Source organism: Prunus avium, chromosome 2, assembly GCF_965620075.1.
Source record: "Prunus avium chromosome 2, drPruAviu1.hap1.1, whole genome shotgun sequence".
NCBI classification, from domain to species: domain Eukaryota; kingdom Viridiplantae; phylum Streptophyta; class Magnoliopsida; order Rosales; family Rosaceae; genus Prunus; species Prunus avium.
The window spans coordinates 23183476-23198288 of record NC_142285.1 but is presented as its reverse complement, the minus strand read 5'-3'; the positions used below and the strand labels follow the sequence as shown (position 1 = coordinate 23198288).

The 14813-nt window shown below is 38.2% G+C and overlaps 1 protein-coding gene across 1 annotated transcript; it reads left to right on the top strand.

The window, feature by feature from the left end:
- Positions 1 to 7499: 7499 nt before the first annotated feature.
- Positions 7500 to 13895, top strand: LOC148296650 (uncharacterized). Its single transcript, XM_088248591.1, has 4 exons — positions 7500 to 8714; positions 13147 to 13375; positions 13459 to 13697; positions 13848 to 13895. The coding sequence occupies exons 1-4, from the start codon at positions 7500 to 7502 to the stop codon at positions 13893 to 13895; spliced, it is 1731 nt and encodes a 576-aa protein (XP_088104717.1).
- The last annotated feature ends 918 nt before the right edge of the window (positions 13896 to 14813 follow it).

Below are 14813 nucleotides of genomic sequence, written 5' to 3'. Positions count from 1 at the left end.
CAGTGCCACACATTCATACAAGACAAAACCATACAAAGGAGTAAATTATCTGCTATAATTAATGTTATGACATAGCTCAATGATGCTCTCATACCATGCCATGTGGAAAACCACCCCGTATATGTAAATTCAATTTCAAATACATATGAATGTATCTTTCAGAAAGGAAAAACATTTCTTGTAACGGGAATAACACTATTTTGCTATCTCCACAATAATACTTGAAAAAATTATTCTAGGTGGTTTGAAACATTTATTAGTATACCTTGTGATTAGTGTGGCAAACAAGTTTAAGGGAAACGTTTCAAGATGGTGTAATAAAAAAAAAAATTGACACGTGAAAAAGAGATATTCCTTAAATCAACTAATTATCCTAATTAAATCATATTGAGCATTGATCCATCTTAGTAATTTGTAATGTTGGGCTGGGAGCTTGCTGTGTGGACAGCTATCTTCGTATGGAAACTCATGATGACTGAGTCACACAAAAAGACTGTTAAGTCTTTTCAATTTTTTGGTTCCACAAAAAGACTGTTAAGTCTACAAACGGTAATTTCCTTTTGCTTTATTAATTGCTCAATTACTTTATTTTACCATTTTTATGTTTTTTTCTTTGAAAGGAGCTCTTAGATATAGGTTCAATTTCACTTATGTCATCAGAATTGGACTATACCAAATTTTCTAAAAAGAAGAAGAAAAAAACTGTTTAGATTTTCAAAAGTTCTTACAAATAAGAATACAAATCACTTGCTAAAGAAAATTCCTAATACTTTGGATTCGAAACTCTTTATTATGGAGGTAATTAAATTAAGTACACTCTAATTGTTCCGTCATAACTTACAGAAACCAAATTAATTATGATGCATGAGCTAACAAGTAAGATGCAGGAATAACAATTACCGAAACCAAATTAATTATGATGGCATGGACGAAATGAATGATGATCACAATACTTAAATTAATATTCCACTACTTTAATTCTCAACAGCAACCAAATTGATTTTTGTCAATTGTATGCATTTTTTGTTTTGTTTCCCCATTGTTCGTTCTTTGAAGGGTTTTGCTTCTTATCACCTTGTTATTTTAATTTTAATTTTTTGTTTCTTAATGTTATGCGAAGTTTAGGTGTTTTCTACTTAAGAGTCTAGGTTTTTTCTCTCTCTCGCTCTAGTTTTATGTTTGCTGTAAAGGAAATCCAACCCCCTGTAAAGGGAATAAATTTTGAAATTACCTGGGGAGGTGAATACCCTGTTATTATTATTAAAGATTGAATACCGATTGGGACGTATGGAGGGATAAGGAAATCCAACCACCTAGTGGGCCACGATGAGCGTACTGCGTAGTGGCTGACAAATTTTTCCACAATATTCATTGATTTATTACTTGTTTACTTGAACCACGGACAAATTTTTCTTCAATTATCTTTTTCCACATAGTGATATAAATAAGAGATTGAAGACTTGTGACTTAGACTTGATATATGGTGATTTGCGCCTATATTGACTTAGACTTGATATGGTGATTTGCCTTCCAATGCACGCTTCAACTGACTTGTATGTATTGGCTCGACTTCACTTGGTAAGGTGCCTTCCCGTGTCCACTCAACCATTGACTTTGCATCCCATCCCCCTAGGCACAAGTTACCAATATCTTGACTTGACTTAAGTGTTGGATATCTGATCATAGAGTTTCAGAGCAGCTTCCTTCATTTTGCATTCAGATTCTTTGATTTGATTTGTTTTGTTGCTCGTTAAATGATTAATATATGAATTACTCAGTCATGTTCTTATGGACTCCTGTGGTCCAAGGAAATTGTGGTCACCCACCCTTGGATATAAATTATAATATAAGAATTATTAAAAAAACAAGTTTTTTTTTTTTAAAAAAAAAAAATTAAAGGCCAAAGGCCAATGACTTTATTCCTCAATAGAATGTAAAGAACGCAAGTCATTCTGAACGTAAATTATTTTTTTGTTTCTTAATTATATACGAAGTGTAGGTTTTTTCTACATAGAATCGAGGGTGGGTCCAAAAAAAGAAAAAAAGAATTGAGAGGGTGGCGTCTTGTGACCTTTTTTTGGGGGTCTGAACGTCTTGTGACCTTTAGTGAGGAGAACTCTATGGTCCAAGTAAACAAGTAATAACTTATTCATATATCACTCAACTCTTTATGTGGAAAATGATAATTGAAGAAAAATTTGTCCATGGTCCAAGTAAACAAGTAATAACTTAATTGTTTAAGTTGAATGTGGGTTCGTCTTAAACACGCTACAAAGAAAAGTATAATACAAGAGTTTTTCAAAACACTTTGGTTATTGACCAAGTCTATTTTGAAATGCCCCTATAATTTAGATTGATATTACATGGGGTCTTACGATTACACACGAAAGTTTCTCGTATTATAGTGATGATCATGAAACACTTAAGTATATTTAGTGTTGGATATCTGATCATAGAGTTTCGGGGCAACTTCCTTCATTTTCCATTTGGATTCTTTGATTTGATTTGTTTTGTTGCTCGTTAAATGATTAGTATATGAATTACTCAGTCATGTTCTTCTGGATTCCTGTGGTCCAAGGAAATTGTGATCACCCACCATTGGATATAAATTATAATATAAGGATTGTTTAAAAAACAAGTTTAAAAATTAAACAATAACTAAAATGAAAAAAAAAAATTAAAACCAAAGAGCAAAACACGCTCCCAGTGAAGTTATTTTGATGGCAATTACAGATACTTGAATTAATCCACTACTTTAATTATCAACAGAAACCAAATTGATTTTTGTTATAATTTATACTTTAGTAACAAAGTAGTTTTTCTTGTTTTCCCATTGTCCCTCTGTAGCTTTTTTATTATTATTATTTTTTGTTTCTTAATTATATACGAAGTGTAGGTTTTTTCTACATAGAATCGAGGGTGGGTCCAAAACAAAAAAAAAGAATTGAGAGGGTGGCGTCTTGTGACCTTTAGTGAGGAGAACTCCATGGTCCAAGTAAACAAGTAATAACTTATTCATATATCACTCAACTCTTTATGTGGAAAATGATAATTGAAGAAAAATTTGTCCATGGTCCAAGTAAACAAGTAATAACTTAATTGTTTAAGTTGAATGTGGGTTCGTCTTAAACACGCTACAAAGAAAAGTATAATACAAGAGTTTTTCAAAACACTTTGGTTATTGACCAAGTCTATTTTGAAATGCCCCTATAATTTAGATTGATATTACATGGGGTCTTATGATTACACACGAAAGTTTCTCGTATTATAGTGATGATTACGAAACACTTAAGTATATTTAGTGTTGGATATCTGATCATAGAGTTTCGGGGCAACTTCCTTCATTTTCCATTTGGATTCTTTGATTTGATTTGTTTTGTTGCTCGTTAAATGATTAGTATATGAATTACTCAGTCGTGTTCTTCTGGACTCCTGTGGTCCAAGGAAATTGTGGTCACCCACCATTGGATATAAATTATAATATAAGGATTGTTTAAAAAACAAGTTTAAAAATTAAACAATAATTAAAATGAAAAAAAAATTAAAACCAAAGAGCAAAACACGCTCCCAGTGAAGTTATTTTGATGGCAATTACAGATACTTGAATTAATCCACTACTTTAATTATCAACAGAAACCAAATTGATTTTTGTTATAATTTATACTTTAGTAACAAAGTAGTTTTTCTTACCAACAGGAGTTGGTCCAAGTGGAAGGGGCTTGGATCCTTTAAACAAGAGGTCCTGGGTTCGATCCCAGGCGCTTGCGAATAGAGCAGACTTTGTTGGGAGAGGTCCCCGCTTTGCGCCCGACAGTACCTCGAGGGTTAGTCCCCGCAATCGCGCGGGGGATACCTTGATTTTCACCAAAAAAAAAAAAGTAGTTTTTCTTGTTTTCCCATTGTCCCTCTGTAGCTTTTTTATTATTATTATTTTTTATTTCTTAATTATATACGAAGTGTAGGTTTTTTCTACATAGAATCGAGGGTGGGTCCAAAACAAAAAAAAAGAATTGAGAGGGTGGCGTCTTGTGATCTTTAGTGAGGAGAACTCCATGGTCCAAGTAAACAAGTAATAACTTATTCATATATCACTCAACTCTTTATGTGGAAAATGATAATTGAAGACAAATTTGTCCATGGTCCAAGTAAACAAGTAATAACTTAATTGTTTAAGTTGAATGTGTTCGTCTCAAACAAACTACAAAGAAATACGTGACCAAAATATAAAACACGAAAGAGGTTGCTTCATCTTGTAATTATTAGTTTGGAAAGACGAATATTCATTGACTTAGTACAACAACCCAGTGGTACCATGGACCAACAGAAACTAGAGGTTGTTGCAATGGCAGTCCTTATCCTCCCCCAGGCTCTAATCGGAGCTGGAGAAACTCTTCCCGAATTTGTTGATATAAATCTATTGATTCCGTAGTGAGGGCTCTGATACCAATTGATAGGATCATCTAGAAATGTAAAGAATTTAGAAAATACTCAAATTCAATCTTGTTTGTTAGCAGCACCCCTTTACAGGGATTTAAGTGACGGCAATTGAGAAAAGGAAGCACCTAGAAAGCTTCTAGAGACAAGTTAAGAATTATGCAGCCCATAACATAAACCCAAAGTTTACAATGTATAGACATACCGTTAGTTTCTGTTAATTGACTGGGTTCAATACTTTTTTGTCGCTAGATTTTACAAGAAATTTAAATTTGGTCAGTGAAAAAAAAATTTAGCCAAAAGCCATGCAAATGCTATCCTCTTGCACAAGCTGCCAATAGGCTAAAAATTTAGAGTATGTGTAGCATCCTTTAACTAATTCATGTTAATGTGGTTTTAACAATCCCCCTCTCAAAATATAAGACATAACAATAGGAAAGAGATTAAAAATAAATAAATCATATGATGGTAAAATAAGTTCATATCTCAACAATAGTTTCACAAAAACACAGATTCATCTCTTCAAAAAAGCTCCAATCATAATGCCAACAATTATCAGACTCCCAGATTCATAAATGGCAAATTCATCACTTCAAAAAATCTCCAATTGCAAGAGGATTGTAACTCAACTGGTTAAAAGCATTCCATGCATCCGAGGTCCTAGATTCGATTCACTCCTCCCCCAGTATCGCTTGCATTCCAAAAAAGCTCTAACGATAATCCCAACCATTACCCTACTCCCACATTCACAAAAATTGAAATCCATACACTACTACATTTTAGCCCTTGCGCGACGGTTTTTTGCGCGACGGAGGATAAATCGTCCCACATAGATATTTTGCGCGACAGGTAACATAAATCGTAGCGCAACATTGTACGACAAAATTAATCGTCGCGCAAATTACTGTTTGCGCGACGAAAACAAAGAGCGTCGCATAAAGTAGCTGGGAAAACGCGCGGAAAAATTTATTTGGCGGTGAACTTTGCGCGACAGTATTTCTCGTCGCGCTAAGCTATTTTGCGTGACAAGTAAAAACTTTCGTCGCGAAAAAAAAAGGCGCGAAGAACGGACTACTGTCGATAGCATTTCGCGCCAAAAAATTTGCGCGACAGAGGATTGCGCGACAAACATTTCGTCGCACGTTGTTTGTGCGACGAATTATTGTGCGACGGATAGAACTACATCGTCGCGCAAAAAATCGATGTCGACAGTACCTTGCGCGACTGGGAAATAACCTTTGCGCGACGGTGACGTGGTTTGCGCGACATATGTTGAACTAATTATTCGTCGCGCAAAACGGAAGAATCTTGCCCGACGACAGAGGTATCCGTCGCGCAAACCCGTCGTCTATACTAAGCTTAGCACGTCCATGGCAGAGGCAAACTGCAGAAAAAATTGCAGTTTGCCTCTGCTGTTGCTGCATCTTTCTCAAGAGGTTTCGGCACACAAAATTCGTCATTTTCATTTCGTTTATGAGTTGAGCTACTTCTGCCTCTGATACGGTCATTAGGTATGCATTTTTTATCGTTAGTGTAAAAATTTTACTGTAAATTCATACTAACACCATTAATTTCTTTGTATATAGGAATATTATATGTGATTAGCGATTGGAGGAGAACGATTTAGAAGGTATTTTCGTTGTTTTATAATATAAAATGTATTACATTATATTTATATTGATTTATGAAATTATGTTTATAATATGATGTTAAATTATGAATGTACGTTAATGTACAAAGTTAATTGAAATTAACTTTGTACATTTTTTTTTTTATAAAGCTTAGTTCCCGTTCGAGGTTAGTTGGACCGCGCATGGGTGGGTAAACCACGACTACGGTCCAATTAATTCTTGAATTGTCCCATATTTTGGACAGTTTGGAAATGCATAGTCATGTCCCGTAGTTTACAGCTACAGGATTAGGTTTCGATTGTGGAGATTTCGGTGTCGTCTCGGTACGTTCTTCGGGTGGTACGTAGGTATTTTATATCTACGGTACACCTCAAGAACTGTACCGAGATGCTGCCGAAATTTATCCACGTCGAAATCTAATCTCATGTAGCTGTAAATTACATGACATGGCTATGCATTTCCGAATGGGATAGGGCCCTTACCGGAGGCATAAGGAAAGATTTTGTACGAATACAACATGATTGTTGTATTGTGATTGTGGTTCCAGGAAAGATGAGCAGGAGGTGGATACAAAACCCGGATAGGTGCGCAGGCGAATACTTGGATGGAATTGAGGATTTTATTGACTTTGCACGGACACACAACCCAGGTGCAACTAGAATCCGGTGTCCTTGCAGGAGGTGTAACAACATGTTGTGGGAGACAATTGAACATGTTCGATTTCATTTAGTAAGAAATGGAATGATTGAGACATACAGCACTTGGAACCATCACGGGGAACAAGTAGACATCGCTTCGTCTTCAGGGGCCACAAGAATGGACAATGTTGAACCTATTGTGGATCCTAATGAACAAGTCAGGGATATTATACATGATGCTTTTCCATTTGCATCGACCAGCAGCACTCAGGAAGGAGAAGATGATGTGCCTACACCAATGGACAGTGCAGAGTTCGAACAGTATGAAAACCTGTTAAGAAATGCCAACCAGGAGTTATACCCGGGGTGCGAGCGCTTTTCCGTTCTGACGGCGATTGTGGAGCTAATGCACGGGAAAATAAAGTATCGTATGTCAAACTTGTGTTTCGATTACTTTTTGGGGATTTTCAAGAAAATGCTTCCAACAGACAATTGTTTGCCGAAAGATCACAGACAGGCACAGAAGATGTTGAGTGGTCTTGGATTGGGTTATGAAAAGATCCACGCTTGCAAAAATAATTGCATGTTATTCTATAAAGAGTATGAAACGTTGGATACATGCCCTATATGCAATGAATCGAGGTTCAAACAGACATCTCAGAATAGAATGAGTAAGATTCCACAAAAAGTCATGCGTTATCTGCCCCTGAAACCAAGGTTGCAGCGATTGTATATGTCGACGCATACTGCCACAGACATGAGATGGCATAAGGAAAAACGGGTAGACGACGATGTGATGCGGCATCCTGCAGATGGGGAGGCATGGAAAGATTTCGATCGAACGTTCCCCGAGTTTGCTGCTGATCCCCGAAATGTGAGGTTGGGGCTTGCGACTGACGGTTTCAATCCGTACGGGGTTCTAAACCAACACCACAGCACTTGGCCGATTTTCGTATTTCCATATAATTTGCCCCCTTGGAAATGCATGAGAAAAGAGTACATGATGATGACTGTTTTGATAACTGAGGATCCTGGCAGGTCAATCGATGTGTACTTAAGGCCGTTGGTTGATGAGCTCAAAGATTTATGGACAAACGGGGTGCGCACGTACGATAAATCTACTAAGAAGATGTTCACTTTGCGGGCGGCAGTTATGTGGACTGTGAATGATTTTCCCGCATATGCAATGGTTTCGGGGTGGAGCACAAAGGGTTATATGGCATGCCCTGTATGCAAGGAAGATGTAACTTCCGGTTGGCACGCTGGAAAAGTGTGTTACCTTGGGCATCGAAGATGGTTGCCATGGGACCACGAGTGGCGGGAGAAGGATATAGAGTTCGACGGGAACAAAGAGCGTCGTGCAAAACCTAGAGAATGGTCCGGTGATCAGATCTTAGAACAGCTTAACCATTTGGATTTTGCTCCGTTTGGGAAAACAGTTAGTCGGACCAGACCTGCTACACATATGAACTGGACGCACAAGTCTATGTTTTTTGAGCTCCCATATTGGTCGAAACTAAAATTGAGGCACAATCTCGACGTTATGCATGTTGAGAAAAATGTGTTTGACACATTGATGGGAACGATTCTAGATATCAAGGGCAAGACAAAGGACACTCCGAAAGCGCGTCTTGATTTGGAAAGAATGGGCATACGAAAGGGTTTATGGCTGAAAAGGGGCAGTGATAAAGCTATACGGGATCTTGCATTTTTTTCCATGAAACCGAATGACAACAAAGAGTTTCTACAGTTCGTATCGTCTGTAAAGTTTCCTGACGGGTATGCTTCTAATATCGCACGTTGCGTGAGGGTTGACGGGGGTAAATTTACTGGACTCAAGAGTCACGACTGTCATGTGTTTATGCAACGCTTACTTCCTGTGGGGATTCGACACCTATTGCCGGAAGATGTAGTCAAGCCAATCATATTGTTGTCCATATTTTTTTCCCAACTGACGGCAAAAACGTTGCGAAAGACAGACATTGATCAGTTGCGCCAAGACATTGTCCAAGTCTTATGCAAGTTTGAGATGATATTCCCTCCGGCTTTCTTCACGAGTATGATTCACGTGATGGTTCACTTGCCAGAAGAGGCATTGCTTGCTGGTCCAGTCAACTATCGCTGGATGTATCCAATAGAAAGGTATATAATCATCATCATTTGTGTATGCATCATTATCTCATGCTTACTACTTGCTAATTTCGGTTTATTTTGGCAGGCTACTCGGAGAGCTGAAAAAAAGCGTACGCAATAGAGCGAAGCCCGAAGGATCAATTGTAGAGGCTTGGGTTCAATATGAGGCGCTTACTTTCTGTGGAATGTATTTAAAGGATGTGGACACGGCTTTCAATCGACCTCAGCGCAATAATGACGGAGGTCTGAGAAATGAGCAACTTTCTGTTTTTGCCCAAAGCGCACGACCCTTTGGAGATCCTGTACGAGGAGAATCGTTTTCCAGAAATGACATGGAGGTAGCTCATTGGTTCGTATTGAACAATTGTGATGAGATATTGGCATACTTAGATGAACATGAAGAGATGATGAAGCGAGAACATCCATCACATTTGTATTCCAAGAAACACCGTGAATTGTTTCCACAATGGTTTTTGGAATATGTAAGTTATAAGTGTTTTCTAATTCATATATATATTGTGCTATTACATTTTTCCAAACTAACCTATTTCGGTTTTTTTTATAATATTAGGTGAATAAGTTGAAATCAGAGAATTCCCCCACTTACAGTGAAGAGTTATATAACTTGGCATTCGGCCCACTCCGAGCAGAATTGTTCTCAGGTTGCCATGTTAACGGCGTCAAGTTTTTAGGTCATGCACGAGATGACAAGTTGTGTACGCAAAACAGCGGTGTCCATGTTCCAGGTGGAGGGGAAAGTACAGACATTGATTTCTATGGCAAACTCACAACTGTCGTGCAATTGCTTTACAAAGACCGATACCAAGTGATCATGTTTAAGTGTCGATGGTTTGATACGAACCCAAATAGGCAGGGAAGTATTAAAATCGATCATGGGTTACTATCTGTGAACATGAGCAGAACTTGGTATGATGACGACCCTTACATTTTGGCAAACATGGCAAAACAAGTTGTGTATCTAAATGACCCTAAAGCGGGGAACGATTGGAAAGTGGTTCAGCATATGGATCAGAGGAACGTGTATGATATACCAGAACTAGACCCATCGGACAACGACGTCGACGTCGTTGACCAACGTTTAGACTCTTCCATGGAAAATGATGCACATACACTTTTCGATACAAATGTTGTTCAAGAACCATTTCAGATTGACGGAGTGTCTTCAAGAGAAATACCGATTCAGTCAATTACAATTGACCTCGGTGATCTTCCGCGATACGATCCAACCATGGGGGACGACAACGACGATGATGTACTTATGGAGGAGGCGGAGGAAGAGGAGGAGGAAGAGGATTGGGAGACGGATAGTCATGATAGTGATGATAACGAAGGTTATTATAGTTCATCTGATGAATAATGTAATTTATTTGTAATTTAACGAAATGTACATGTTCATCTGATGAATAATGTAATTTATTTGTAATTTAATGAAATGTACATGTTTTCTCTTTGTGTCAGTAACTTTTCCTAATTAACGTCATATATTTGCATAGAGTTTTGTAAAAAGACAAATGAATAAAGGTATAACAAAATACAAATATAGTATGAAAAAATATAAAGTTTTCTATGACAATTATATGCTTTATCATATAAATATATGATATCCAAACCATATAAATATATGCTTTATCACGTCCCCTAAAACAAGTTGTGATCATCTTTTGCATATATCGTAAATACGAATATAGTATCAACAAATATTTACACTAAATATCAATTTAATTTTTTTAAAATAAAACAAAATTTTGCGCGACGAAAACATCTAATAGCGTCGCCCAAACCCATTTGCGCGACGATTATCTCCGTCTCGCAAGAATAATTGTCCAAAAAAATTTACAAGTGTCCGGGAATAGTTTCGAAGTGTCTTTTGCGCGACGGACAACACCAGCGTCGTTATAGTAACCCTTGCGCGACGATATGTTTCGTCTCGCAAGGTTAATTTTCCCAAAAAACACAAGTGTCAGGAAAAAATTTAAAACTGATCTTTGCGCGACGACATGACGAATAACTCGACACAAAAATGTTTGCGCGACGAAAAATAATTGTCGTGCAAACTATTTACAGGCGAAATATTTCACTTCGTCGCGTAAACCACTTTAATTTTTTAAAAAATATTTCTATACATGACACTTAGGAATTTTAACTCAGTATTCACTAGTATAAATAATTTGAAATGAAGATCAAACTCTGTCATTGGATACATATAGGGTGAAGGAGTGTATCCGTAAAAAATCTTCGAAATCGGGGTAAAATTGACCGTTAAATCGTGATTTTTCCTTTATAACCGTTGAAAACTTTTGTCCCGTTACGCAATCTACATACCTTTTTTTTTTCAATTTTCGGCGTATACGATCTCTAAGTAGAAACAAACAAGTGTGACGGTTGGATCGATGAAAAAAGTTTTCTATAATGCGTATATGATTCACACAGTATAGTCACTAACTATTAAAAGTTTATATATAAACTTGTTAAGTAGAACATAAGATTTTGTGATATCCACTAGTGTAAATAATTTGAAATGAAGATCAAATACTGTCATTGAATTCAAGTTGGGTGAAGGATTGTATCCGTAAAAAATTATCGAAATCAGAGTAAAATTGACCGTTAAATCGTGATTTTTCCATTATAACCGTAGAAAACTTTTGTCCCGTTACTTGATCTCTACACGTTTTTTTTTCCCCATTTTTGGTGTATACGATCTCTAAGTATAAGCAAATACGTTTGACGGTTGGATCGTTGAAACTAGTTTCGTAGAATGTGTATGCTATGAAAACAATTTGTTTCAAATTTTATAGAAGAAATTGCGCGACGGGTAACTGTCGTCGCGCAAAACATGTATATGCGACGAACACAACTTTATTCGTCGCGCAAGGGGATGATGTCGTTTAGGGTTTTATGTGATCAGGGTTCAGAGTTCAGGGTTCAGGGTTTAGGGTTTAGGGTTTAGGGTATGATGTTTACGCGACGGAAAATTTTGTCCCCGTCGCGTAAGGTGGTGAAATTTTTGGCGGTTCAATTGCCGCTACTGCAACGACGTTGCGCGACGATGGGAGTTTATTTCGTAGCGCAAAGTTAATATTTTCAGTTTTGCGCGAAAATTTTAATCGAAAACGCACCGGTCTGATAATTTTAATCGAATACTTTATATTTCGTCGCGCAAAGGTCTGATAATAATTCGACAGTTTCAGACCTTCTGGTTCATTCTTGCCGCCGCTGTCTCTTCTCTCTCTCTCTCTCTCTCTCTCCTCCGGCCACCACCTCAACTTTCCACATTAACGACCGGGCGATCACCGCCAACGGACTCAGACCTTTCCGAGCCGCCGCCGCGACGATTGGGTTCGAGAAACCGGCGGGAATTTATCCGGTTTTGGGCGAATATCTCCGGCTTCGTTCTCCCTCCTCCGGCCTCCAAATCTGACGACTGAGGTATGCATTTCCCCCTATTTTTTATTGTCTAGCTGATGGTTGGATAGGATTTGTTAAATTTGTAGCGTACGTTGTCTAATTTTGTAACTAAGATTTTGGCCGGATTTCGGGATGAAATTCCGGCCACTTCCGGCCATTTTTTGGCCCAGGTCCGAGAAGAAAACTGCCTCTATTCGATGTCCTGAACCTAGGGTAGGAAGATTGGCCCTTAATTTTGAGATTTTTCCGGCGATCGTTATCGCTTTTTCACATACATGCGCTGCTGCCGCGTGTGGCAGCGCTATGGAACTGTAGCAAAATCACATTGTGTCCCAATGCGATCCACTAGTTGTCATGAGCGTGTAGGTGTGTTCGGTTTCCAATTTGGATACCGTTTCAGCCTCGAATGGATTTCGCCTATTGTGCGATTTAACGGTTTGATTTGTTCGGACCATTGGATGAAACTCAAACTCATGTATGATGTACCTTGTATGTCTAGGATCATATAGGATTCAACGGATTGTGGATTGGAGTCCCGGATACTCGGAAATCGCAAACCGTACGCCAACATATATGCGTTAATTAAATTTGTAATATTGTTAAAATATGCTTAGTTTATATTGGTAAATTTGATTTATTTGTATGTTTGTTAGCTTAGTTTATATAATGACCCTAAATTGGAATAATTTTTATGTTTTATAATTAATGAAGAATGTTTTATATTTTTGTTATATTTTATTTGTTTTATTTGTTATATTTGTTATATTTGTTATTAGACGTTGACTCTATTTTAAATGAAATGAAATAAATGTTATATTTGTTATTAGATTGGTGTATTACAGTAACTATTTTTTTTAAACTTTGGTGCTTGTTTTTATTGCAAGATGTCAAACCTAATCAGCAGAAGTCATAAGCCGGTGCAACCTTCACGTAGTTTGCCTCCCCCGACTATGATGTCACCGGCCTCTGGCCCACCACAGTTGCCCGACTTGCCAGTGGGTCCCAGTGCCCCCCATGCGCCGGCGTCATCAGAGTCATCAGTGGCGCAACCAATGAGCGCCAGGCGGCGTCATCGGCTTTCCAGCACCACCGACGCCACTTCGAGCGGACCAGGTAAAGATTTCCTTCAACTACATATGTTTCGTACCAATATTTTAGTCAAATTAAACTAACATTAATTTCATATTTCTTTGCAGCCAAGAAGAACACCCGGGGACCGTGTCGCCAGTTGGCTACATCGAAGGTCACCCGGGTGAACAACTCTCGTATCAACATCAGATACGACGATCGTCATCGGGCTGCCCCAACGGCAGACCAACATAGCTCATTGGCGCACGATGTTGGTGCAGTCGTTCGGACCTATTGTCCGATGAAATGGAAGTCTTGGAAGGCCATGCCTGATGCGGTGCATAACGAGATGCATGGACACCTGTCGGTATGTATCTTACATTTTAATTGTTTTTCCTTCCAATTTTATATATTTTAAATATTTAATGTATGTAATTATTTTATTGTAGATGAATTACAATTTAGAGAATGTCAACGATGAGTTGTTGGGGTACATCAACAGACTCTTCGCTGATAGGTACAAGCAGTGGAAGAGCGACTTGCACCACCACTTTCAGGCATTTGATGATCCGCAGGTTGCTCTTCAGGAGGGTTGCCCGAAGGAGCTTGAGGGGCGGGAGGATAGTTGGCAGTGGCTCTGTGGTCATTTTCAGGAGGCTGATTATGTGGTATTTTTTATATTAAGTTCAAAATTATTACACGTTTCTTACTAATGATTTATGTCATTTTTTAATATTTCATTTCAATTTCAAATAATACGTTTTAATTTTTGTATAACAGAAGATGGCTAAAGCAAATAAGGGCAATAGGGAGAAGAAGGCTCTTCTCCATCATTCAGGTTCCAGGCCCTTCTCCTATAGGATGGATGCGCGACGTCGGGTAATAATAAGTTGTTTTTATTTAATTTTTAATATGTCATTAATGTTAATTTTTTTTTTTTTTTGTACTAACATTTTTATACTCTTGTTCAATTTAGGAGGGGTCCAAATTCCCAGAGATTGACGTCTTCGGCGACGTTTATGTTCGACCTGGGAATGAGTTGGCGGAGTCCCTTCATGTAAGTACTCTTTAATTTTAATGATTATTTTACGCGTTCAAGTTTCATAGTTATTATATAAATGTTTTTATTTATATTTTATGTTATGTTAAACAGACGACCATGATTGAGAAGAGCCAGTTGGTTCTTCAGGAGTCTGCCTCCCAGCTTCCTCCCGATACGCCGCTCGAGTCTGTGGCTCCTCCACAGGATGCAGGGTTTCAGATCTTGACGGACACCTTGGATCAGACTCTAGGGAGGCGGCCAGGGACATACTGTCGAGGGATGGGGAATGCCCGGCGGCGGGAACCTAGATCCCGTTCATCGTCGCAGTCAAATAGTGTTTTGACAGCAAAGGTGGCCCAGCTTGAAACCCAGATGGCACAGATGGCTCAGATTATACAGTCAATGGCCCAGTCCAGCGTTCCCGTACCATCTTTTGTTCCC